The 26,821-nt window shown below is 31.9% G+C and overlaps 2 protein-coding genes across 16 annotated transcripts; one reads left to right on the top strand and one right to left on the bottom strand.

Annotated features, from left to right (window-relative positions):
* Nucleotides 1-199: 199 nt before the first annotated feature.
* LOC123226381 (pentatricopeptide repeat-containing protein At5g62370) lies at nucleotides 200-6,878 on the top strand. 15 transcript variants are annotated; one of them, XM_044650889.1, is made up of 6 exons: nucleotides 200-3,538; nucleotides 4,266-4,379; nucleotides 4,487-4,546; nucleotides 4,735-4,855; nucleotides 4,940-4,997; nucleotides 5,213-6,878. In XM_044650889.1, the coding sequence occupies exon 1, from the start codon at nucleotides 413-415 to the stop codon at nucleotides 3,380-3,382; it is 2,970 nt and encodes a 989-aa protein (XP_044506824.1). In that variant the 5' UTR covers nucleotides 200-412; the 3' UTR covers nucleotides 3,383-3,538; nucleotides 4,266-4,379; nucleotides 4,487-4,546; nucleotides 4,735-4,855; nucleotides 4,940-4,997; nucleotides 5,213-6,878. The 15 variants fall into 15 exon arrangements, with proteins under 15 accessions (XP_044506824.1, XP_044506825.1, XP_044506823.1 ...); XM_044650890.1 differs by lacking the exon at nucleotides 4,487-4,546 and having other exon boundaries at nucleotides 4,766-4,855; XM_044650888.1 differs by lacking the exon at nucleotides 4,487-4,546.
* A 2,193-nt stretch (nucleotides 6,879-9,071) lies between these two features.
* On the bottom strand, nucleotides 9,072-11,894 carry LOC123225416 (probable pectinesterase/pectinesterase inhibitor 33). Its single transcript, XM_044649355.1, has 3 exons — nucleotides 11,478-11,894; nucleotides 10,672-11,309; nucleotides 9,072-9,837 (listed from the first exon to the last, which is right to left on the bottom strand). Exons 1-3 carry the CDS (start codon nucleotides 11,729-11,731, stop codon nucleotides 9,140-9,142), a joined length of 1,590 nt encoding a protein of 529 aa, XP_044505290.1. The 5' UTR covers nucleotides 11,732-11,894; the 3' UTR covers nucleotides 9,072-9,139.
* Between the last annotated feature and the right edge of the window lie 14,927 nt (nucleotides 11,895-26,821).

Raw genomic sequence — 26,821 nt, 5'->3', positions numbered from 1 at the left:
TATATATATTTAAGAGGAATTTTTAAGAAAAAAATAAGTGATACAAATTTCATATTTTATCTTATTATTTATTTATTTTTTTAAATAACCATACTTAATTTTTCGATAAATATTTTTATTTTATATATTTTAAAATCATTTTTAATATTTAAAAATATAAATCACACAATTTAAAAAATAAAAACCCTAAAACCTAAAACCCTGTATTGAAGCCAGTTGAATCAACAGTCAGCGTCGGGGTTTAGAACCAAACACAACCCAGTCGGTAAGGGTTTTAGCCAGCTCAGTCGTCGCCCCGCCACTAACCCAACGGCACAGCTCCATCTTTTTTTCTTTTCTTTACTTCTCTCAATATTCAAAATTTCTACTTCTATAACCACGCAGCCCTTAAACAAAATTTCCAAAACAAAAAATGATTACAAAACGAACTAGTTCATGTTACAACTGGTTGAAAAGCAGAAGAAGAAGAAGAAGAATTAGCACATGTACAATACAACTGGAGCCCTCGGCAGTTGTACAATCAACCTCCAATGACCACAAATCACTTTGTCTTTCATTAGCGGAACAATTAATTAAACGTGGGTTAGTACCAACAGCCCAAAAAGTCATTCGCCGCATCATTGCTAATTCTGCCTCTGTTTCTGATGCTGTTTCGGTTGTTAATTTTGCCAATGTTCGTGGCGTGGACCTTGATATAGGTTGCTATGGTGCTATCATAAAGAAATTGATAGAATCTGGTCGATACCAATTGGCACTTTCGCTTTATTGTCAAAATATTGTTGCTGCAGGTATTGATCCTGACCCAGCTGTTTTGAATTATATGGTTATTTGTTACTGTGAGATAGGTGAATTAGAGGATGCAATGAAACATTTTGATAGAATTTTTTCGATGGGTTCTCTTCCTGTTAAACCTGCTTGTAATGCTATTCTTAGAGAGTTATATGCGCAAGAAAAATTTTTGGAGGCTTTTGATTATTTTGTTAGGATTCATGATGCTGGTATAAACAAGGGTTTTTCTTCTTATAATATTTTGATTGATGGGTTGTGTTATCAAGGGTATTTAAATGAAGCCATGTGTTTGTTTGATATGATTCGGAAAAGAGCAGGATTGACACCTAGTCTTCATTTATATAAGTCTTTGTTTTATGGTCTTTGTAAAAGAGGGTGGGCTGTGGAGGCTGAGTCATTGTTTGAAGAAATGGAGTCACAGGGCTTCTTTGTAGATAAGATGATGTATACATCTTTGATGAATGGGTATAGTAAGGATAGGAAGATGAAAATGGCGATGCGAGTTTTTTTTAGAATGCTCAAGACAGGTTGTGAGCCGGACAATTATTCTTGTAACACTTTAATTCATGGTTTTTTTACTATGGGTTTGTTTGATAAAGGATGGGTATTATTCAACCAAATGATTGAGTGGGGATTGCATCCAAATGCAGTGACCTATCATATTATGATTAGTAATTATTGCAGGGATCGGAATGTAGATTGTGCTTTGATTCTTTTAAATAACATGGTAAGTCAAGGTGTAGCTCCCAATGTGCACTGTTACACAGATGTGATTGCTTCTCTTTACAAGGAGAATAGGCTGACAGAGATAGAGGAATTGTACAAAAACATGCTGGAAAATGGGGTTGTTCCTGACCATGTGCTATCCTTTATCCTCATGAAGAAGTCTCCTAAGGGTCAAGAGCTTCAGCTTGCCCTTATGGTGTTGCAGGCAATTGCCAAGAATGGATGTGGTATTGATCCTCTGGCTATCTCAACCTACACTACTCTGAATGCTACTGGGGATTTGAAGAAAGCAATTGAGCTTCTGATTGGGGAAATTGTGAAAAGCAACCTAAATCTTGCTAATGTGGCATTTGGTATCTATATCAGTGCCTTGTGTGAGGTTGGTGAATCAGATTGTGCTTTCCTTTGCATGGATAAATTGGTTAGTCTTGGATGCAGACCTTTGCTTTTTACTTATAACTCTTTGATCAAGTGCCTTTGCCAGGAGGGACTTTTTGAGGATGCCAATTCCTTAATTGAACTTATGCAAGACTCTGGTACAGCTCCAGATACGGTTACTTATTTGATAATGGTATGTGAATACTGTAAACAAGGAGATATAGCTTCAAGCTGTGATGTTTTGGACCAAATGGATATGAGAGGCCTGAAGCCTGGTGTTTCTATCTATGACAGAATAATTGGTTGTCTTTTCAGTGAAAAAAGGATTGTCGAAGCAGAAAATATGTTCAAGAGAATGCTGGAGGCAGGTGTGGTTCCTGATGAGGTTGTCTATATGACAATGATCAATGGATACTCCAAAAATGGAAAAGCTCTTGAAGCTCGCCAGTTGTTTGAGAAAATGATAGAGAGTTCAATCCAACCAAGTTCTTATTCTTACACTTCCCTGATCAGTGGACTGGTGAAGAAAGGTATGATAGACAAGGGATGCATGTACCTTGATAGGATGTTAGGAGATGGGCTTGTGCCAAATGTTGTGCTCTATACCTCTCTTATCAATCATTTTTTAAGGAGTGGGGACTTTGAATTTGCCTTTAGACTAGTTGATTTGGTGGATAGAAACCAGATAGGAAGTGATTTGATCATGTATATTACTTTGGTCAGTGGTGTTTGTAGACATATGACTGGTAGAAAAAGATTCTTTGATGTTGACAGAGGAGCTGAAAATGCTAGGGAAAGGTTGTGTGAGTTGCTCAATCAGAGAACTTCACCCCTGAGGAAAAACAATTTAAAAATTTGTGTTGATTCTCCTGAAGGAATGAAATCTTTTGCACTGAAGCTCATGAGGAAAGTTAAAGAAATTCAGTTTATGCCAAACTTGTACCTCTATAATGGTATAATTTCTGGATTCTGTGGGGCAGGTAGGATTCAGGATGCACATGATCATTTGGAGATGATGCAAAGGGAAGGTTTATGTCCCAATCAGGTGACTTATACTATTCTCATTGATGGGCATATCAGAGCTGGTGAAATTGATTGTGCCATTGGGTTGTTCAATAAGATGAATGTAGATGGTTGTGTTCCTGATAGAATCACATATAAAACTTTGCTAAAAGGTCTTTGCCAGGCGGGTAGATTTCCTGATGCATTGTCAATATTATATACGATGCATAAGAGGGGATTCTTCCCTAGTAAGGCTTCTTATGAATATATACTCAAATTTCTTTGTTCTAGTTGTTTGAGCATTCCTGCCTTCAAAATGTTTGAAGAAATGATTGCCCATGGTTATGTACCTCGTCCATATTGTTACAACTGGTTGCTTTACATCCTATGTGAAGAAAAACAATTGCCTGAAGCCCGTGTGGTGCTTGATAGGATGTATGAAACAGGGAAGCTTTGTTACAAATCAATGGAGAGGCTTTTGGGGTAAACATTTCACAGGCAAAGAGAACTTCTCTTTTTATGGGCAGAGTATATATTTTGTTGTCTAGTGGGGAAGACATTTCCTTGGGAATTGGTAGGTCTTTTGCACACCCTTTTTCAGCCACACTAAAGATTTCCATGGGTTGCAGCTGCTAACCATCAGGTAGTTTATGATTTCTATTACTGTGTAAAAACTTATAGTGAGAACTTATTTAAAATCTATGCTGAGCTTAGAGTTTAGAAATTCAGATTATGCAAATACTAAAATATCAGTCATAGTGAGACGTTGAAAAATTTTATTCTATTAAGAATGAGCTTGTTGACAAAATTTGGGTCTTTCTATTATTATATCTATTTGAGTCCAGACATGCTCTATTGGCAGTTTAATTCTGATCATGGTTCTGGACAGGACATGATAGGTGAGAGAATATGTTGGTAGCCAATTCTGACGAGTTAATTAGATTACGTGTTTTTCACATATGACAATATATGATAAAATATAAGTACTTTTCTAGTTTTTTCTGTTTCTCATATGGTTTACACATGGTCTACATGTTGCCAATTCTTTGAACTTTGATGTTTTGGTTTCTCCTGTCCCTTGCAAACTACTTATACTGTATATTATTTATCGCATTCAGTCAATTCTACACTAATATCAGATATTATTCTAACATGAGCCCTATTCTTATATTATGATCATAGTTTCTGTGGAACTAATTCTCCAAATGTTGTTTGCCCTTTCTGTTGAATGGGCTTTTGTGCCATTGATTATGTTTTACTGTTTCCACATATATTTCCAGTTTCATTTTTTTTATGTACATGTTAGAGAATAGCCGAATAAACACTAACTTAGCTTCAAACTGCATTCATCTTCAATTATCTTCACTCAGGTACTCGATTTTGTAATTATTGCAATTTTCCTGCTGAGTCAATTCTAAAAGTTGGCCTTTTTGGTTGAAAATAAGATTCGATCACCATTTTTTCAAGCACTCAAGTAGAACTGGGTAAGTAAGATCTTTAGTTTCTTTACACTTCTTGTTGAATTTGGCTTTGATATTCATCTTCCAGGGGTTTATTGCTTAGCAGAAGCTTTTGTTTTGTGTGGTTCAAGGTGCATTTGAAACCAATGACAATGGAATTTGCTCTATGGATGTATTAACTAACTCAGATGGTACAATTTTTGTTGCTAGCCCTGAGATTTAACTGGCACTAGTAGAAGCATAATTTTCACTTATTCAAGGAGTGTGGTTTTTGATTCTCATGAGCATCAGATTAGTTGATGATAATTATGAATTAACAGGCTTTATCATTTCAATTTGCTTTGGGGTTTTCTGTTAGGGTTTGTTTATTTCATTGCAGGTTGTCATTCAATTTATAGATTGGCTTGCAGTTTATATCAACAACAAAGGAGGAGGATCCCAATACGAAGCAATTTCATCCGCTTCCATTGGTTTATCATCTCTTGTAATAGGGGAATTAGGTTGCTTATCAAATCCTTTCTTTCTCTTAAAGTCACTTTGTAATTGCACCCACTGTAATAATTGATCATTATAATGTGCTTTAGGTTGAAGGCAAAGCTGACTTCTTTATCGTTGTGTGTTTAAATTTAATAAAGGTTAGAGGTAAGTTCATTATTTCCTCTTTTGTTTTTTTTAATAATTTCTACAAGGAGTTTTATTGTTGTCTTGTCTATTAAATTTCACTAAGATTTGTTTTTTTTTTTTGGGCAAATTTTTCTTAGAGTAAATGTGGAAAAAAAGCAAATATCCCATACTGCTTGGTTAAGAGTTTGGTGTTTTGTAGCTCTATTTAACATTTTTTTTAAATGCTTGATTAGGGACACAGCTTCTGGTTTGCTGCCTTCTTTCTTTCTAACTCTCTCCAAATTTTCACTGGCTGTTGGGCTTTGCTTCGATTATTCAACCGAGCAACACAGACATCATTAGTTGAAATGCAGAATGATTCATCAGCTCTTTCAGGTTTCCATTAGGTACTTGTAGTTATAGATTGAGAGGTTTGAAGAGATTGACCAAAAATATTGAGAAGGGAAACTGTGATGTAGAGGCAATCATATCTGCTGCTGTGAGGAAGAATATTAAGAAGGCACTTGCCCAAAAAAAATAAATAAATTAAGAAGCGCAAAATAACACTGTTTTGGCAGCTTAGAGCTTTTAAGTGAAGATATATGCCTGTTTCATTTTCACGAGCCTGCATGCGCTGTTGCGATGGTGAGGATCATTTACACTCCGTTTTGCTTTGAAACTTTGTGCTTGTATTTACTTAGTGAGCAATGCTATGTGCACTAAAATAAGTATCAAATTCGATATCAATAATGATATGTTATCATGTGATTGCGTGTTACTTTATCCTTAACTTAAAATTAATTAATTACATAGTGACATATTATTATTAGTACTTAATTTGGTATTCATTTTAAGTGTATATAATTTTATTGTTATTTAGTTGTATTAAAGTTGACAAATGAAGAATGTTTCTTTTTCTTTGAACAGATTTTCAGCATACTATTTAATCTGCTTTCTATGTTCTAATTTGTTCTTAGACAAACTTTGATCGAGCTTTTAGTTTTTGAAATTTTGTATTATTTTGCTTCATTATACGCTGTGAGAGGTTTTTTATGCCTCCCCGGGAACTTCAAATGCAAAGACTGCAAGAAATTCCAGATGAGCATATACTGATTTTTACTAAATTTGGGGTATTGTTTCTTCACCTTATTTTGGTAAGATTTATTGGTTTATATATTTATGCATTCTAGATCTGACCTACATGATGATCAATTAATTATAAAGTTTTTAGTCATTAGTTTCGTTCCAATAAACAAGAAATTTTGTAAATAGAACCTGTCACAGTTTGTTTTCTGATGTATGTACATAATAAGTTAATGGAGCTGTGTTTTATTTATTAATGTAATCGTGTGAATATGTAGAATGTATTGAAGTGATCATAAACATGATTATTAATATTGTACAAAGGCTTCATATAAGGGTGTATTGAAAATTTGTATGATTTGGTGGGCATATCATCCATGATACATAGTTTGATTGAGAAGCTGTCTGTACTTTTAAAACTTTTACGAAGTTTGTCTTGTGATTACCTTTATATTTGATGATGAAGAACATATTTTTTTGCATATAGCACTTGCTGGTATTAGGCGTATCAATCTGGAAGATCTGAGATGGAGAGTTTTCGATGCTGAAGGCCAGATTGGACATGTTACACATTTTCTTTTCGTATCCTGTTGTTTCTTAGGGAATATTGGACTAGTTAATCTGAATATCAATTGTTTTCATAGGAAGATTCATATTACACTATTTCTTTTTGCTGGACTAGTTAAGCAATCACCCATGCAACCTTTTCGTTCTGGGTTCTGCTTTTGAGCTGAGATGTTGTGATTGCACACTCATTACCCGTTCCATGGTGAGTCATAGCCATAGCTGACGAAAGTCGTTCTTTTATTAGAACAAATTTTGTAGGGCTTATTTTCATTAAGTGTTTGCATGGTTCTGGGTTTTGTCACACCAGTAGTTTATGCCATGTGAAAGGATGCTGAGTTCAAGGGGTGAGGGAAAGCATGAAGGGAATGAAATGAACAGAAAGAATATCCTGCTTCATTGCCAAAGCTTGTGTTCTGTGATCAAGTCTGTATTGATTTTTGTTCTCTATGTGTGATTATTGGGGGTGGATATGAGCCAAATTAAATCGGATAACCCTCTTATTTCAAGTTCATTAAGTCCTTGAATTTACTTCACATAAAAATAGGTTTGGGTGAGTTTAATTAGAATTGATGGTTCGAATTCGTGGTTTATTAACAAAATATTGTTGCTTTATACAAATAATAGACAAAATGATATTGTTTTGTAACTAAGATGCAAACACTAATTACAAATTTGAATAATTAATTCAAACTAAAATCGAGTCACAAATATGAATTACAGATTTGAGTTATGAATTCAATTTGAACTTAAGCTAAATTGAGTCAAACACTTTTTTAGTTGAAGTTTGATTTGGTTTTATAAATAAGTTGAATATTTTGGTTCAAATTCAAAGTAAATGGACTGGTGTCAAGTTGAATGAAACCAGTTTAATTTAAATCCAACCTTAGTGATTATATGCATAAATATTTTTTAAATAACCTTTAAGGAGTACTCTGAGTGTTAAAAGAAGAGGTTTCAAGCATAAGAGAGTATGTGTTTAAATGTCTTTTGAGGATAGGTTTCTCGTTCGGATGGCCCGGTTTGGATAGGTTTCTCATTACCAACAAAAAGTCTAACTTATTGCAAAATCTAATGTACACAGTGTGATTAGATAGCATGAATTTTTTCTGTCATTTCAAAATAATTCAATATGTAAATAGACCGTGGGTAAATTAGTAAAACAAAAAAAAAAAAAAATTAATAATCCTACATTATCTTCTGGTTATTGCACTATCAAATTTCATGCTAAAATTAGAAATAAAGTCTATTTTATTTTATTTTGATTTCATTTAGTACGATCGATAATGCTATAATTGTATAGTATATATATTATATGTTTGACATGTAATATATATTTTTTTTATTTTTTAATTTAAAATATTCGTTAATCTTAATTCTGTTGTTTTATTTTTTATATGAAATTTTAAGTAAAAAACTTTATCAAATTCAACGGATACAATAATTGTGGAATTCTTCTTGGATTATTGAGATGGTCTTTGACTAGAAATTGTCTAGCCCAAAACATTTAAGACTGGGAGAATTAGGGTTTGATTCACATTAAATTAAGTCTGAATAAGATGAAACTCGTTTTGGGGGCTCAATTCGGTTCGTCTTTGGCTTGCTTTATGGATTAAGAGTTCATGTTTGGTTTGGATTTGTGTAGATAAGCTAAACTTGGCTTAGGCTTGCCAAATTTGTTTGCTCAAATTTGATTCCCTTGTGATTTGTGCAACGATGTTTAAATTTTTTTTTAATATATGTAAGCTCAAGCTCGTATATATCAAACTTAAATTTGGATTCACAATTGGTTTTAAAAAAAATATTTTAATTTTGGGTTTGAGTTCAAATTCATATATATTAGGCTCACGTGTAGATTCGTTTGAGCAAAACTCATATCCAATTCGAGCAAATTTACTTCAAATCAAACCCTAGGGAGAATGACTGTCTCCATCCCATTGTTGAAGCCGGAAAATGACATTTTAGTTAAATTTTTTTGAAGACATACTCAAAGGATTAAATTATCCTTCATAATTTTTAATATTTATTAAAAATAAATAAAATTTTACTTTTAAACTTTACTGATTATATTTTTACAATTGTTTTATTAAAAGTTAAATTTTAAAATACAAAATATTCACCAGTAGCTACTGTGACAATTAGAATTGCACCAGAGGAGCAGTGTAATTCTAATTAGAATTGAATTGAAATGATATGATTGAAGTTGAAATCACATTGGAATAATATGATTTCAATATAATTGTATAGTTATAATATGATTTTAATGAAATCGCATCATTTTATTATAATGCGAATAAGATTTCGAGTACCAAAAACAAAAATATTAATAGGAAAGTGTTATGTATATAATTTTTATATATAAATAATAATATATCATAAATAAATAATTAAAAATTAAAGATAAAATAATATATAATTATTTATACATAGAATTGTAAAAATAATATTATTAATAATGTTAATAACTTATTATAATATCTTCCATCAAAATAATTATTAACAAATGAATTAAATAAATTACAAGATCACGTGATTCACAAGCCAGAAGTGAACGGCACACCGGTCGACGGCAGCCATGATCTGCCAGCAATAAGACTACCAACTGTGAAACGTGCGGCCGTAGCAGAGCTGGTTAAAACATGAAAACCTTTCCACTTTACCCTCCATTTTGTAGAAGAACCAGGCCCCGAATTCTTATATTCACCATAATACAAAGTGTCAAGAGCAAACGAACTCTCCACCGCCCACGGCGACCACCCGAGTGGACTAACAAGACTATCCAGATAAGTTTTCATAATAATCGTTCTTGAGTATTGCATCCACGGCCTCCCCAAGTACGTTTTAAATGCTTGAACCACAGGTTTTAGATCAGATGCGGCTAAAATCTTTGAGTTGTGGATTGTAATCGCCGTGTCTTGAAAAGGGTCATTGCGGCCTTGTGCGGTGATCACGTTTGCTTGGCCTTTCAGCGGCCTCCTGACGTAAATCAAACAGTTTTGGAAAACGACCGCCGCATTACCAAAGATGAAATCTATGGTTCCGTAGATGTAACATTCTCGGTAGAATTGGCGTTGCGAGTGGACCATGAGGGTGTCTTGGTATCCCTGGATGGCGCATCGGTAGAAGACCGAGAGATCTGACGCCGAACGTAACGCCACCGCTTGACCCTTCGACGGACCCGCTCCATTTCTGAAGGTGATGTCCCGAGCAATGAACCCAGATCCATCTATGCCTACAGTCATTATTTTCAATATTAGCCAGATCCATCTATGCCTACAGTCATTATTTTGTTTGTCTCTGTACAAGAAAAGAACAGTAAATAGCATATTCCCACCCAAGGTTTGGTCTAAAATTTTTCACCCCTAGTTGACAAAAAAATATTTTTCACCCAAAATTAAATTCTGTTTAAAAGAATCAACTATTAATTTTCACTCAAAACAATTCAACTCCTAAAAAGTTTAAAAACTTATAAATCAATCTCTGACATTTTTTCAAACTCTATATATTTTAAGACTATTATATGACCTAGATAATTATAATATAACATTTATACCTATAATTTGTTATATTTTATTAATTTTTGAAACTACGGAGGGCATTTTGATTGTTTAAAAATTTTACTCTAAACTTTTTTTGAATTTCTAATAACCCTATAAAAAATTTAAAAAACACCCTTAATAATTTCAAAAATTATAGTTTACCTCTTTACATGTTGATCATACAATAAAAACATTATTCTATATAGAAACAGAGGAAAAAAGGGTGACAATAAAAGAAAAAGAAAATAAAGAACTTTTTATATAATTTAGAAATATAAAAAGTTATTTCTAATTTTTGTTAAATTAGAGTTATATAATAATTTTAAAAAATAATATAAAAAGATAATTTTATTTCATAATATTGTTATTTTATTAATATAGTTTAATTTCGAATAAATATTATTTACGCATAAATTTAGATAAAAAATTATTACTTATATCTGGTAGAGGTGAAAAAGTGTTTGAAAAAGTAATTCACTCAAAACAAATTAATAGATATTCACAGCAAGTAATGGAAATTCAATTACCAGCAGTTGCAGAGCTGTAGGTGGTGTAACCTCCATTAACACTTCGGCTACTTGTGATTATGGTACTCCTCATGCCATCTCCGATCAACATAATGTTATTGTTATTGAGGCCGACCTCAATATTTTCCATATAAACACCTTTCTTTACGTAAATGATAAACCTTGCGGTTCCTTTCCTTGTTGCAGCAGCGTCAATGGCAGCTTGAATGGTGCGATAATTCCCCGAACCATCTTTTGCCACCACAAGATTTGCTTTTGCTTTGAAAGTTAATGATGAACTCTGCAATAATTTCCTTCCTTGCAGACTAAGCCAACTGGGAAATCCGCCTGTGTATGATGTATTCTCTTGCTTTACGAATACTCCATTGATGGCTAAACTATTGCTAAGCAGCTGGGTTAAATTATTGGAAATTATGATTGCATTAATGAAATCAGAAACGTTCAAATCCATGGACCCGGATTCGCATGTTTGGATGTTGGTTAAAGCTGCGCTGAGCCATGTTTGTGCATCAAAATCTGTACAAGTTTTGTTAGATTCAAGGCCTTGCAAGGTTCGATTCATCTGAAGAACTGTGTTATCATAAAGCTTTAAACAGTCAGACCAAGCCGCTTTCTGGTGCTGGTTCTCGCAGTTTGACCTAAATGGATAGTATTGACCAAATGTTATTAAATATATAATATTATAATATTGTCTAAAATGAAATTATAATCATATAAAATAGAAAAAAAATATATATATAACAAATCAAAATTATATGAGATCAAAATCATATCAAATAGGAATAAATATATTTTATTTAACATGCCTGAATTGTAGAACATGATTTTTCGCATTGAGGGCTCGCTCCATGGCTAATTGGATTGTCATTTGCCGGAACTCCGACATGTGTCTGGGGGCAAAATGGTGGCGGCTTTGGCTCGTGTAGTAATCGCATGCTTCGGGATGCGGCGTTTTGCTGCACCACCATGTTATGTTTGAAGAAGATTTCTTTGAAACTGCGGGATGAAAGATGGAAGAGAAGGAGATGAAGAGAAGCATTAGCCTCATCACCATAGCCATTTTGGTGAGTTGTTTCTTCTTCTTCTTCTCCTTCTTCTTTCTGTGCTTTGTGGTTGGGGATTTTTAAGGGTCATCTCCTAACTAAGAGATTTCTTTATGTAGGAAAGTTTGATTGGGAAAGGAAGAACTAAACGTGATATATAAATGCAATAGCGAGACAAAGAAATTAAATTAAAAATTATATATATTCCATGTTGTAACCTTTGCTTCTTTACGTAAAATTTAACTTCATAATGCATAGGCTCCGTTCAAGGAAAGCGAGAGAAAAAAAAGTGGTGCATGATATTATGAATTTGAAGAAAGGTCTTGCAATACTTTCCCCAAATTATCGAACCATAATGATGACTTGTGTTAAAGAAGAAGAAGCCATATGAATATGTGACGTAAAATATGATCATATATAAATTCTTTTTCCCAATGATTATATTACATTTTTGAACCCATTTCCCTGTGTTTACTTGCGAAGGGTTGTCAATTTTCAATACAAAATTTAATTTGGACCAATTTAATATAAGATGAATAGACCCAATGATATGAATTGATGAAGTCTAAAATTATATAATTAGGTGGGTCAAGAATGGAAGGAAAAATCTAAAGATTTCTATTGATTGAGGCATGAAAAGATCTGGGAAAATAATCAGTTATCTAAATTTGCGAAGTCTCTTAAAGATGTGGGCACTTGTAATTAGTAATTACGATTATGAAAATTAACGAGGCTAATGTTGCTTGTTTGACAATAATAAGGCAATTAGCAAATGGGTTTGAGTGGACTTAATATACAAATCAGTCAGCACGTTCTATTCACGTGAAACCCAGCAAGAAAATATTAATTTATCTTTAAATTTTGTGCAAAGTGCTTACCTCACGTGCACTAGAAGTAACAGGCCATTGAAAGTAAAAGGCCCAATGACTTGGCCCCACCCAAGGTTTTACCCAACGACAACACACCCCAAAGTTTTAAAAACTTAAACACCCACCCATAAACTGTTAAACCTAATCAAAACTATTAATTATAAAGGGTAAAATCATCATTTTAACACTAAACCCTAAAAACTTATATCATTTTCCCTCATTGGTTTGAATAACTAATATTTCCTTCTAACAATTAAGTTTTAAAAAATTTATCTTTTCTTCTAGAGTTTTTTCTTCTTTTTCTAGTGATTAAAAGTCGTTTCCACTATCGGCCAACCTTCCTATACTCTTCTTCTCCTACCGTCAGCCTTCTCATTGTTGTAGTTTCGTCAAACCACGAAGACAAAATGTCTTGGTCTGACGAAGAGACAAAGATGAATCATTGTCTTCATTTCTTCAGCCAAATGAAGATGATCAATGAATCATAAGAAGAATCTTCTTATGTCGATCTATTGCTTAGACAGAGACAAATTGTCTTCATCCAATTGAAGAGATGAAGATAACAATGTGTCTTCATTCGATAAAATTGTTACCAAGAGAAGGTTGACAACGAGAGGAGAAGATGGTGGGAAGGCCGATTGATGGTGGGAATGACTTCTGGTCATTGAAGAAAGAAAAAAAACTAGAAAAAAAGTGAATTTTTTAAAATTTAATCAGCCTAAGAAAAATTGTTAGTTTTTCCAACTAAAATAGAAAAATAATATAAATTTTTAGGGGTTTTAAAATTTAGTAGTAAAATAACAATTTTATCCTTTATAACTAATGGTTTTGGTTAGGTTTAACAGTTTATGGATAGATATTTAAGTTTTTAAAACTCTATTAGTGTGTATTTGGGAATTGGCTAAGTCTTGGGTGGGAATAAATCTTTTGGCCAAAGTAAAAAGCCATGTTCTGCTAACACTCAAATCTCCAAAGTCCAAACGACACCTAAAGTCATAAGAATCCATGTGATTTATAGTTTGCATTATACGTTTAATTTGTCATCTCTTCATTGTTGAATAATGAAATTTCATAGAAACAAGAAGTAAATATTTCAAAAATTGGGTTCTGTTCAGACTGATCGTATCTTAGCAGAAAAGATAGCATAGAACGTTGAAGGTATTAATTTAATCTCTGCTAGGTTGACTTATTCCTTCCATGTACTTGTTTCACACAGTGTTTATGCAATTCTAAGGAGCCGAGTCAATATGTGTCATTCGATAATGTTTATATCTTATTAATTTGGATTTTAAGTAAAAAACTCTTGAATCATATAAAAAATTTCTAGTCTTAACCTAATCTGATCTATATTTGAGTTCATTTAATATAATTCATGTTAATTTAAAATAATATATTTGTTCTATTTTTTTAAGTATTTTTAGTATTTTAATTTCTTTTCCAATTTATCCGTATCTATTATTAATAAAATATACAATATAACACTTTTCTCCTGTTTACTAATATTTAAAAAATTACATATCAAGATACTTTAAAATATGTTAATAATCTAGATAACAAAGTCATACTCTTATTATTGAAAAATAAAATAAAATTTGCAAATAAACACAAAATAATTTTAATAAGGCCAAAGGACTATTTCCCACCCAAGGTATATTTTTTCTGCAAATTCCCACCTGTTAACTTTGAAAAGCCCATTTACTTACCTATGGGCTGTTAAAAAAAAGTCAGGTTGACGGATTTAAAGGTAAAATAATTATTTTATCTGTAATATTAAAAATAAACTTAAATTTAATTTTTTTTTTACCTCCAAACCCTAACAACTAACAATTTTCTACCAATCCAAGTTTTCAAAAAACAAACATTTTCGCCCCTAGGGTTTCCAAACTTTAGGATTGAATTTTCCAACAACAACCGACGATCTCCAGGTGACGTATCTTCCTCCCTGGCGTCTCCTATTTCCGACCATGCGACGTCTTCCCCTCTTAGGCGTCGTCGTCGACGAGGACGACGTGTCTTCGTCTCTGAACGAAGACGAAAAAATTAGATCTGAAATTTGGAAACCCTAGGGGGGAAAATGCAATTTTTGAAAACTTGGGTTAGAGGGAAAGTGTGAGTTTTTAGGGTTTGGGGGGGGGGGGGGGGGAGAATAATATGACCAACAGAGTCAGTTAAGTTTAACGGCCCATGAGTGAGTAAAAGAGATTTTCAAAGTTAACGAGGGGAACTTTGAGAATTCAGCATAATTTGGGTGGGAAATAGTCCTTTGGCCTTTTAATAATTACAATAATATAGAGATACTGTTATGAATTTAATACACAAATATAAAATGATTAATGAAGAATTGAGAAAAGAGAGAAAGCAATTTGAGAGAATAATTTTATAGAACCGGATGCAGAGAAGAGAAGAGAAATATTATGTACATTACATGAAGAGAGGGGGGGTATTTATAGGAGAATTGCCGCCCCTCCAGTCAGCAAAAGTGGCTTCCTTCTAAGCCAAGTTTCCAATATTATTAATGCATTCACATTACTTTAGCCAAATTTTCTTCTCATAAATAAATGCCTTCCCACCACTTTTTCTTGACTTAATTTGGTGGAAAGCCACCTGGCTTTATAACACTCCCCCTTGGATTTCCACCACTTACAGATAATTATATTAACCTTGCTAAGGAAAAACCCAGTGGGATAAAAACCAAAGCAAAGGAACATAATTATTAAATGTCCTGTAAGTTGGCATTGGACGTGCTTAAACTGCCTCATTAAAAACCTTACTAGGAAAACTCAGTGGGACAAAACCTAGTGAAGGAAAAAAGAGTACAGTGCACCTTTTGTCCAATATTGGATAACCTTCAAAATTTTGCCTGATGAATGCTCCCCCTGATGAACGCTCCCCCTCTTTATAATAGGATTAACTTGGTTGCTTGTTGAGCCGCCGCATACCGATATTATACACTAACTTCTCAAATGTTGATGTCGGTAGTGTCTTAGTGAACAAATCTGCAAGATTTTCACTAGATCTGATTTGTTTGACATCAATCTTTTTATTCTGCTGGAGCTCATGAGTGTAAAAGAACTTCGGTGAGATATGTTTGGTTCTGTCTCCTTTGATGTACCCACCTCTAATTTGGGCTATACATGCTGCATTGTCTTCATATAATATGGAAGGAGTGTCTGTTGTAGAAGGAAGACTGCATGCATTCTGAATATGATGGATGACAGACCGTAACCATATACATTCTCGGCTGGCTTCATGGAGAGCTAAAATTTCTGAATGATTTGAAGAAGTTGCAACCAAGGTCTGCTTGGTGGAGCGCCATGATATAGCTGTGTCATTATAAGTAAAAACATATCCCGTTTGTGAACGGGCCTTATGAGGGTCAGAAAGATAACCAGCATCTGCATATCCAACCAAACTCGGATTTTTAGGGGATTTGACAGAATAGAGTAATCCCAAATCTCTAGTTCCACATAAGTAACGGAGTATATGTTTGATTCCGTTCCAGTGACGACGGGTTGGTGCAGAGCTAAATCGGGCCAATAAATTAACTGCGAAGGATATATCCGATCTCGTGCATTGGGCCAAATATAATAAGGCTCCAATGACATTAAGATATGGTACTTCAGGACCAAGTATCTTTTCATTTTCTTCTTTAGGATGAAATGGGTCCTTTTTTGGATCAAGAGACCGAACAACCATTGGGGTACTCAAAGGATAAGCCTTATCCATATTAAAGCGTTTTAATAATTTTTCAATATACGCTGATTGATGGATAAGTATTCCATTTGAATTGTGCTCGATCTGCAGGCCGAGACAATATTTTGTTTTCCCCAAATCTTTCATTTCAAATTCTTTTTTCAGATATTCAGCAGTTTTTGAGAGCTCTTCAAGAGTCCCAATTAAATTCATGTCATCAACATAAATTGCTACAATAGCAAATCCCGATTCTGACCTTCTGATAAAGACACATGGGCATATAGGGTCATTCACATAACCCTCTTTTTTCAAATATTCACTGAGACGATTGTACCACATACGTCCGGATTGTTTTAATCCGTACAATGATCGTTGTAATTTAATTGAGTACAAGCCTCTTGAATTGACACTTTTTGCTTCAGGCAATTTGTATCCTTCAGGGAGTTTCATGTAAATTTCAGTGTCCAAATTTCCATATAAATAAGCAGTAACTACATCCATTAGACGCATATCCAGTCCTTCAGAGACTGTTAAACTGATTAAATATCTGAATGTAATTATATCCATCACAGGTGCATATGTTTCATCAAAGTCTATCCCAGGCCTTTGGGAAAAGCCTTGGGCTACAAGCATGACTTTATATCTAGCAATTTCATTTTTCTCATTTCTTTTTCTCACAAATACCCATTTATATCCAACGGGTTGTACGTCTTGAGGTGTTGGAACTACAGGCCCAAACACTTGACGTTTTGCTAGGGAAGCTAATTCTGTTTGAATTGCTTCTTCCCATTTAGGCCAATCATGTCTTTGTTTGCACTCAGCCACAGTACGTGGTTCAAAATCATCATCATTCAGAATTTCAGTAGCTACTGCAAATGAGAATATATCATCAATTATAATTGTTTCACGATTCCACATTTCTTGTGTATGAACATAATTTAAAGATATTTCAATATTCTCATTTTCCTGTTCTTCAGGATTTTGTACCACTTCAGGGGTTTGTGCCACTTCAGGGGCTTGTGCCACTTCAGGGGCTTGAGTCTCTTCAGGGACTATAACCTCTTCTGGAGGAATATTTGTTTGATTGCCTTTCTTTTTCGAGGAACAGTGTCTTTCGATCCAACAGGTCTACCATGCTTCTGGCGTGAGGTAGATGGATCAGTCACGGCTCGAATAGACTGTTCAGCAGTCACATTGATTCTTGCTGGTGTATTAGCAGCTGGAACATGTGATCTTGTCACTTTTGCTGTATCAACAAATGCATCAGGCATTTGGTTGGCAATAATTTGTAATCGCACTATCCTTTGCACTTCAGTTTCACTTTGGGATGTGCGAGGATCTAAATGAGACATGGTAGGTACATACCAAGCAAGTTCATGCCTAACTTCAGGAGGCATTTTCTTTTCCCCTAAAGATGGGAAAGTTGTCTCATCAAAGTGACAATCTGTAAATCGTGCAGTAAAAAGATCACCTGTTAATGGTTCTAGGTACCTGATAATGGATGGTGAATTATATCCAACATATATTCCCAAACGACGTTGGGGTCCCATTTTTGTACGTTGAGGGGACGCAATAGGGACATATACAACACAACCAAAAATTCTCAAATGAGATACATCAGGTTGGTGACCAAGAACCAATTATAGGGGAGAATATTGATGATAAGAAGAAGGTCGCAAGCGAATTAACGCTGCAACATGTAATATAGCATGTCCCCACATAGAAGTAGGTAATTGACTTTTTAATAATAAAGTACGTGCAATTACCTGGAGTCTTTTGATAAGAGACTCAGTTAATCCATTCTGTGTGTGGACATGCGGGACTGGATGTTCAACCTCAATCCCCATAGACATGCAATAATCATCAAATGTTTTGGATGTAAATTCACCAGCATTATCTAGTCGTATTGACTTAATCGAATAATCTGCGAAATGTGCTTTTAATTTGATAATTTGTGCTAACAGTTTAGCAAATGCAACATTTCGAGTAGGCAATAAACAAACATGAGACCATCGTGCAGATGCATCAATTAAGGCCATAAAATAACGAAATGGCCCACTTGGTGGGTGAATGGGTCCACATATATCCCCTTGAATCCTTTGCAGGAATGATGGGGATTCACCTCCAATTTTGAAGGGAGATGGTCTTATTACTAATTTACCTTGAGTACAGGCGGTGCAAAATTGTTCACTAGACAATAAAATTTTATGATTCTGTAATGTATGTCCATGTGAATTTTCAATAATTCTACGCATCATTGTAGATCCTGGGTGGCCTAAACGATCATGCCAAAGCGTAAATGCTTTTGGATCAACGAACTTCTGGTTCGATACTGCGTAGGTTTCAATTGCCTTTTTGGTTGTATAATACAATCCAGATGATAAAGCAGACAATTTTTCTAGTATAAGCCTTCTTCCGGAGGCATTACTACTTATACAGATGAATTCTACACCATTTTTACTCATGGTTTCAAGATGATAACCATTTTTTCTTATATCTTTAAAACTCAGTAGATTTCTTCTGGATCTACTTGAATATAATGCATCATTGATGCTTAATTTGGTCCCATTATTTAACATAATTGTGGCTCTTCCGGAGCCTTCTATCAGATCAATTGATCTTGATATGGTGGTTACTTTAGCTTCAATTAATGCTAAAGATAAGAAAAATTTCTTTTCCTTAAGAATTGTGTGCGTTGTTGCACTATCCACCAAACATATGTCTCCCACATCAGCTTTTGAAGTTAACGCTTCAATTTTGGACTCCATTTCCTTTCATTTAAAAATTACGTTAGTTATAACGTATACAAAATATTGAAAGGAAGAGAACATGACAATAAAATACAAAATAATATGCATGACTCAAAAATAAATATATAGATGGATTTAATTATAAAAATTTTGGGCATTTCATATTCATAATAACTACTTCTGGTAGTTGCGTTCACTTCAGGGAACGATGTATAACGAAAAAAAATAATTAATTCAGAATTTCTTTTCTGATATTGCTACTACAGGAGCAAAAATAAAATGTGGGGAATATTTTATCTTCCACATTCAGAAAAAAATTCTGAATATTACAGATTTATACTAAATATAGGGTCATTGTATTCATATTTCGGCTTGCAATCCTTCAGGGATATGATGCCAAAAAAATAATAGCCTCGTATTTTTCCTTCTGGGATATTTTAGTTAGTTTTTCAAGGCTTACAAATTTTAGGTAGAGACTCATGTAAAAAGCCCATTTAATATTATCCATCTAATTTTAGGAACTTCAAGTTCAATTATTGTCATATTTACAAAACTTCTGGTTTTGTAAACAATATATATGAGTTAATCTTTGAAACTTCAGGTTCAAATATTATCTCATACGTACAAAACAGCTGATTTTATAGGAGAAATATTGAAATTAATTTTGGAAGCTTCAGGTCCATATATTATCCCATATATACAAAACTTCTGGTTTTGTAATTAGTTTTCAGAATATTATAATACGTATTCTGATTATGTTTTGGACTTCAAGTCCATATTTTTCACACTTTATGCAAACTTCAGGTTGCAAAGGTGATATCATTATTAAAATAAAGACTTTGATGAAACTGAGGACTTCCGGCCCATATTTATGAAACTAGGGACTTCCGGCCCATAAACATGTATTCTCATGATTTTACAAACTTCAAGTTGTAAATCGTAAAACTCGGGACTTCGGGCCCATATATATGATTTTTTTTTTTCACGATTTTACAAACTTCAGGTTGTAAATCGGATATAAATAAAAATAAAGATTCAAATAAATAAATATGCGAATAAATAAATATTTAAATAAATGGAATACAATAAAAATAAATATTTAAATAATATCAGGACTTCTGGTCCAGATTCTTGGTTTTGTAAACTTCAGGTTACAAATAATATTTATGACTTCAGGTCACAAATTTATAATTTCGTAAACTTCGGGTTACGAACGATATTCAGGATTTCAGATCCAGATTCATGATATTCAGGACTGCAGGTCCAAATTCATAATTTTGTAAACTTTAAGTTACAAATAAGATTCAGAACTTCAGGTTCAGATTTATGATATTTCAGACTTCAGGTCTAGATTCAAGAGTTTCAGGACTTCAGGTCCAGATTTACAATTTTGCAAACTTCGGGTTGCAAACATTGTATAATTATAAAGAAAAATTAAACAGAAATATAACATAAATTAAAAGTCAATTGGGACATCACAACTGGGATATCCGTATTTATAATATTTAAGCAGCATAACGGTATAATATAAAGATATAATATACCTGAGCTGATCGTGCTGATAATATGTTATGAATTTAATACACAAATATAAAATGATTAATGAAGAATTGAGAAAAGAGAGAAAGCAATTTGAGAGAATAATTTTATAGAACCGGATGCAGAGAAGAGAAGAGAAATATTATGTACATTACATGAAGAGAGGGGGGGTATTTATAGGAGAATTGCCGCCCCTCCAGTCAGCAAAAGTGGCTTCCTTCTAAGCCAAGTTTCCAATATTATTAACGCATTCACATTACTTTAGCCAAATTTTCTTCTCATAAATAAACGCCTTCCCACCACTTTTTCTTGACTTAATTTGGTGGAAAGCCACCTGGCTTTATAACAGATACAACTTTATATGATATATAAGAATTTCATCAACAGTTAATACTTGTCTTTCAATGTTTTTTTTAATATGTCTTTAATAAATTTTACTATATTAACATTCTCTAAATATTCGAATCAATTCAAGATATTATCGTGTCAACATTAATATGACCTAATTTAGTTTTGAGTCATGTTAAGTTGACCCGAATCAAAATTTGTGTCTGAAAGAACTCAACCCTAATTTGATTTTTTAGTATTGTATTGTGTTAAATTAATAGATAATATTGAAAATTATTAATTCTAATTTTCTATGTCTGAAACTTGAGATACAGAAAAAATGCCAAAAAGGTAATATTTTACCATCATAAGGATGTGTTTGGTTGAAGGTAAATAAAGATTACTCTATTAATCTATCTTTTATTGTTTACATTACTTTATTTAGTTTATAAATAATAAAATATTTTGATGATCTTCTATACCAATAGTGACTTTGTTGGTAATATAAGAAGTAATTTTATTACTACTCTCATTTTAGATATTACAAGATTATCGAAGAAATCTGAATTTTATTATAGTTATATTTTTATTTATTAGTTTTTTTGAATTAAAATAACTTTATTTTCAATTAATATAACAAGTAACATAAAAAATATTTTAGAATAATTATATCAAAGACATTTAAGTAAAATAATATATTTGTATTATCTTATTATCTCTAACCAAATATAATAATTATTTGTATCTATCAAATTTTATCAAACATAGTAATCATTATATCTAGTAATCTTCTTCATAATCTATCTTCAAGGTTACTCTTTCAATTTTCATGATAAAATATTATTCAAACCAAAGGTACCCTAAAGGTGAAAACTATGAGTAGTGTTATGTGTATAATTTCTGTGCATAATTTTTATGCACAACTTTATGTACAAATAATGAATTATCATCATGTGATTGAATAACTGAAAATAAAAAATAAAATAATATCTAATCATATGATAATATATCATTATTTACATACAAAATTATATATAGGAGTATTGAAAAACTAGATAACAGGTAACTTTATAAATATGAAATTGAAAAGAAAATTCAACAGTATATGACCTAACTGGGCAGGGCTAATCTTGTCCACTCCTGTTTTGGGCTTTATTGCTTCTTGATAACTGAGTTGGGCTTAAGTTGACTAAACAAAACGAAGAATATACCTCTTTACAAATATTGACAATTTCCTAATTATTAAAAATATATATTATTTGTATTTAATTTGCGTTCTCGTTTAATTCGTATATTAAATATGTTGAAAAAAATTTTTAAACCTAAAACATATTAAACCCGTATTTTACACTCTTCCTATATTAAACGTGAATTATTCAATGGTATTTAATATATGCCATATTTTTTAATTTTTAACTAAGTTTAGAGTACAAGATTATCCCTTTCATTTTCATTTTTTTTGCGATAATATCATGGCCATTTAAAAAAAACCAACTTTTTTATTCTTAATCCCTGATTTCCCACTCTCCCTCTCATATACAAAAATTCATGCTCCACATAAACACTCAAACACTTGAAGTGCATAACACAATGCACTTTAGGTTATTTTATCTATCATATATGCATGTTTGACATCAATTTGGAATTCATTTATATTAATTTTGTAATAATTTTAATATTGTGGATATGTATCTTGTGTTTAGGTCTCCACAGAGTCTTTATTAAGAGTTTTAAGACAATAGTTTGAATTTTGATTATATATTATATTATATTAACTTTAATAGTTAATTAAATACTTTATATTTGAATTATTATATTAATTTTTATTGAGAGATTCGTAAAAAGTGTTAAAATTATTATTGATATTGTTATATTTTTAAATATATATTATTGATGATGTGTTGTATTAAATTTATTTATACACATTTAATATTTTTTTCGTATGCAAATTTTATGAATTTTTTTTAAAAACATATTTTTTACTATTTACTATATCGTTTGCCATATCATACCCATTTAATTTCTATATCATTTTTTTATCGTTCTTGTATTTATTAACTAGTGTCAATTTATATAGTGTATTCAATGTAATTGATAATTATGGTTGATATCAGTCATGGAAAGATGAAAAATTAATTCAAAAATTGGTTCATTTGTTTGCCAACATAACTTCTTTAATCTCACCATTTAATTGTTTTAATGTGTTTTTTATTGTCTTTTCTTTTTCCTTTGTTTTTATCCATAGCTTGCCTATTCAATGTAAATGAAGATTTGTCGTCGTAAATTGAAGTACTTAATTTTGAATTTTATATAAGTTATTAAAGAGACCCTCGTGTCTACTGCTTATGCATAATTGATAAATAAGTAAGAAAATAATTAAGATATATAATTTTAACATAATCCAGTTTGATGGTCAAAATGTTTATATATTAAAAAAAATGTATATATGAAGTAGTATATCTATGAATCTCTTTAGTTCCTTTTTTATTCTCTCTCTTTCTCAACGGTCCTTAGAAGAAATTGTATTCAAATAGGAGAATTAGAGATTCCTAATTTAAATATAATTTTAATTTCGATATAATTATAATTAAATTGAAATGATATATTTTAAATAACGAAAATATCTCTATTGTGAGAGAGAGTTTCCCCTTATAATAAGAGAATAAAATTATCTTTTTAGTAAATTTTGAACTGATTTACTATTAAGTGGACGTCTTCTTACTATTATGAGTCGAAAAACTTATCCATATTTCTTGTCGTATAATGGATAAGGGGATAAGGGGATGCTCTTCAATTTTTAGTCTTGTAGTTACTTGTTGGTCATGATTGCTTGAGACATGTATTCTTGAGAAGATGTGTTTTTAAAAGACACTTTACGGGCAAGAGAACACCGTATAATACTTGTCATATGATTTTGTCTTAATTATATAAATATTTCCTTCTAAAACGCAAAGATAGATCATTTAGATTTAAAAACCCCATCTATCTACGCATTTGATTGTTCATAATATTGGTTTTCTTATATTGAAAACATGCTAAAAATTAAGACCATGCTTTCTAGGTGAACAAATACACCTGGAAACTGGTAACTGCTGCCGTATCAACTCATTTTGCACATGTCAAATGTTAATAAAAAATTGCAATTCATTCAGTTGTCTTATTTTTGAAACCTTAAACTCGTGTTCTTGTTCAACTTCGCGTCTTCGCCCATCTAAATAACTTATTTTGAAAAGGCCAAAGGACTGTTTCCCATCCAAAATATCCTCTATTTTCAAGTTTTTATCATTTAATTTTAAAAATCTTATTTAACCATCTATAAACGATTAAAATTAATAAAATTCTAATTCCTTAAAAATTTATCTCTTTTCCCCTCATAAACTCTAAAAACTAATCATTTCTTTTATAGGTTAAGTTTTAAAAAATGATATTTTTTACTAGGGTTTAGTTTTTAATCTCTGATATCAAATCTAACACTATTGCTAGTGACAAAGATTTCCTGACATATCACTATAGTTCGACGGTCTTTCTCTCCTCTTCTAGAATGTCGATCGACACGATGAAACTCTTCATCTTCTAAGAAGAAGACGTCTGGGAAGACAATCGTCTTCCCGAACGAAGAGCTTCGTTGAAAGCATCTTTCCAAACCAAATTTGCTTCAACTAGCGTTCCAAAGGGGAGGAATGTCTTTTTTTAAAACTTTATGTAACGAATAAACTTTTAATTTTTTGGGTTTGGGAGAGAAGAGATTAAATTTTAATTTATTTTTAATATTACAGATGAAATAATGATTTTACTCTTGAAACTAACAGACTTAACCTCTCATAGGTGAATGTTTAAGATTTTTAGATTTAAAGGACAGAAACTTGAGATTAGGAGACACTTTGTGTGGGAAGAAGTCCTTTTGGCCTTTCGAAAAACAAAAAAAAAAAACGGTAGCCTGTAGAGTTAAAGTTGGAATAGGTTAATATTAGTCAACCATACAATTTCATGATTTTAAGAGGCTAAAAATAAATTGGAAATCATGAAGATTAGGATCTTAATTAACTTTTATATATATTTTTTAATCTTGGATTTTGACTAATAGAAGTTTCTAATATATTATAGACACCTTATCCACATTTTTTTTTTGGGTCAATGCCTTATCCAGATTATTGATTGAAGAGTGGATAACATTTTTCCACCCAAGATTTGGTTTAAAAAACAGTTGATTACCTTTAATTAGTATAAATAATACTTTTTTACTCATAATTTAACCTTCTATTAATTTTAAAAATTAAAAAAACTATAGTTTTTTATCAAATTGAAATATTTTAAATATAATAATTTAATCAAAATATAACAATTAAATCAATTTATGAAATCTCTTCGAACCATCATATATATTTTAAAACTATTATATAATTCTAATAGTTGTAATACGATATTTAAATTTATAATTTGTTGTATTCTATTAATTCTATTGAAATTATTAAGGATAAACTGATATTCACAAATTTTAAAAGAACCCCAAACCTTTTTGAATTTGCACTAACCCCCTAAAATTTTTTAAAAAGACTCCCATATTTTCAAAAATTATGATTTACACTTTTGATAAACTATTATATGACAAAGACACAAGTTAAACTAAAAGGAAAGTCTGATAAGAGACTTCTTATAGAATTAAATATTTAAAAGGCCAAACTGGTCTATTCCCAAACTCTCACCTACTAAATTTTAAAAACCCAAACATTTACTATTTTGTTAAAATTTTCTACTGGAGTTAAGGGTAAAACTGTTATTTAACAAAAAATTTAAAAAACTAAAATTTTATCTCATTCTCCCCTTAATTTAAAAAACAAACAATTTCCCCTAGAGTTTTTTCTTTCTCCTCCTTTAGCGATCGTCTCCATTCTGATCAACAATCGACCTTCTCACCAACTTTTTCTTTTGTTGATCTTTCAATGTCGACGACCATTTTTGTTTGATGAAGACGAATTGTTTTTGTCTAACGAAGAGACGAAGACGATTTGTTGTCTTCGTCTCTTTAGGCTAGATGAAGATGATCGACGTCTCTCAAACAAGTCTGATATCGGCCTTTGGTATGAATCATCTTTGTTTAGCTTAAAGTGACTTCATCTTCATCCGACCTGAAGAGATGAAGATGACAAATTGTTTGTCTCTTTATTGGACAAAGGCGATTTGTATTTATTCGACGAAAATGGTTGTTGGTGCTCAAAGATCATGAGAGAAGAAGGTGGTGAGAAGGCCGATTATCGGTTAGAACAAAGACAATTGTCAGAGGAGAGAAAAAAACTTTATAGGGAAAAAGATAACTTTTCAAATTTTGGGTGAGAAAAAATTATTAGTTTTTTAAATTGAGTTAGGGGAGCAGAAATGAGGTAAAATTTTAGTTTTTAAATTTTTTTTGCTAAATGACGGATTTACCTTTAATCATAATAGAGAATTTTAACAGAAGAGTAAGTATTTGAGTTTTTGAAATTTAGTAAGTGAGAGTTTGAGAATGGATCAAATCTTGGGTGGGAATAAGTCTTTTGGCCTATTTAAAAGGTTGTTGGTAAATTTAATTAATTTAGAGTTATATAATAATTTTGAAAAATGAAATAGTAGAGATAAAATGATAATACTACTTCCTAAAATAGTTGTTTCATTAACCAACTTTAATTTTAGGTGAGAAAATGTTATTTATGCCAACTCAGGGTGAAAAAGAATTTAAGGCCAAACCTTGGGTGGTACAAGTAATTCATTCAAAATTGAAACTTTTGTACCATTAGATATCTTGAATCCTCCGAATATCCACTTATTACGTAAAGTTGATTAATTAACTAACTAATTGGGCAGTTGGGCACTTTAAATCTTAGAATCTTTGGCTAAAATCTGTTGAAATTTGATCTCATCTCCCGTTCAAGTTTGAAACTGGATAGAAGTGATC

The sequence above is a fragment of the Mangifera indica genome, chromosome 9 (assembly GCF_011075055.1).
Source record: "Mangifera indica cultivar Alphonso chromosome 9, CATAS_Mindica_2.1, whole genome shotgun sequence".
Classification (NCBI taxonomy): Eukaryota; Viridiplantae; Streptophyta; class Magnoliopsida; order Sapindales; family Anacardiaceae; genus Mangifera; species Mangifera indica.
The sequence above is the reverse complement of the archived record's forward strand: the minus strand, read 5'-3'. Positions and strand labels throughout refer to the sequence as shown.

Bases quoted from the DNA above. Each gene is read 5' to 3' on its own strand.
- LOC123226381 (XM_044650892.1), top strand. From the start codon at position 413: ATGATTACAAAACGAACTAGTTCATGTTACAACTGGTTGAAAAGCAGA.
- LOC123225416 (XM_044649355.1), bottom strand. From the start codon at position 11,731: ATGGCTATGGTGATGAGGCTAATGCTTCTCTTCATCTCCTTCTCTTCC. The intron at 11,310-11,477 runs GCATGTTAAATA...CTATCCATTTAG, and splicing joins AATCATGTTCTACAATTCAG to GTCAAACTGCGAGAACCAGC. The intron at 9,838-10,671 runs GTAATTGAATTT...TAATGACTGTAG, and splicing joins CTACAGCTCTGCAACTGCTG to GCATAGATGGATCTGGGTTC.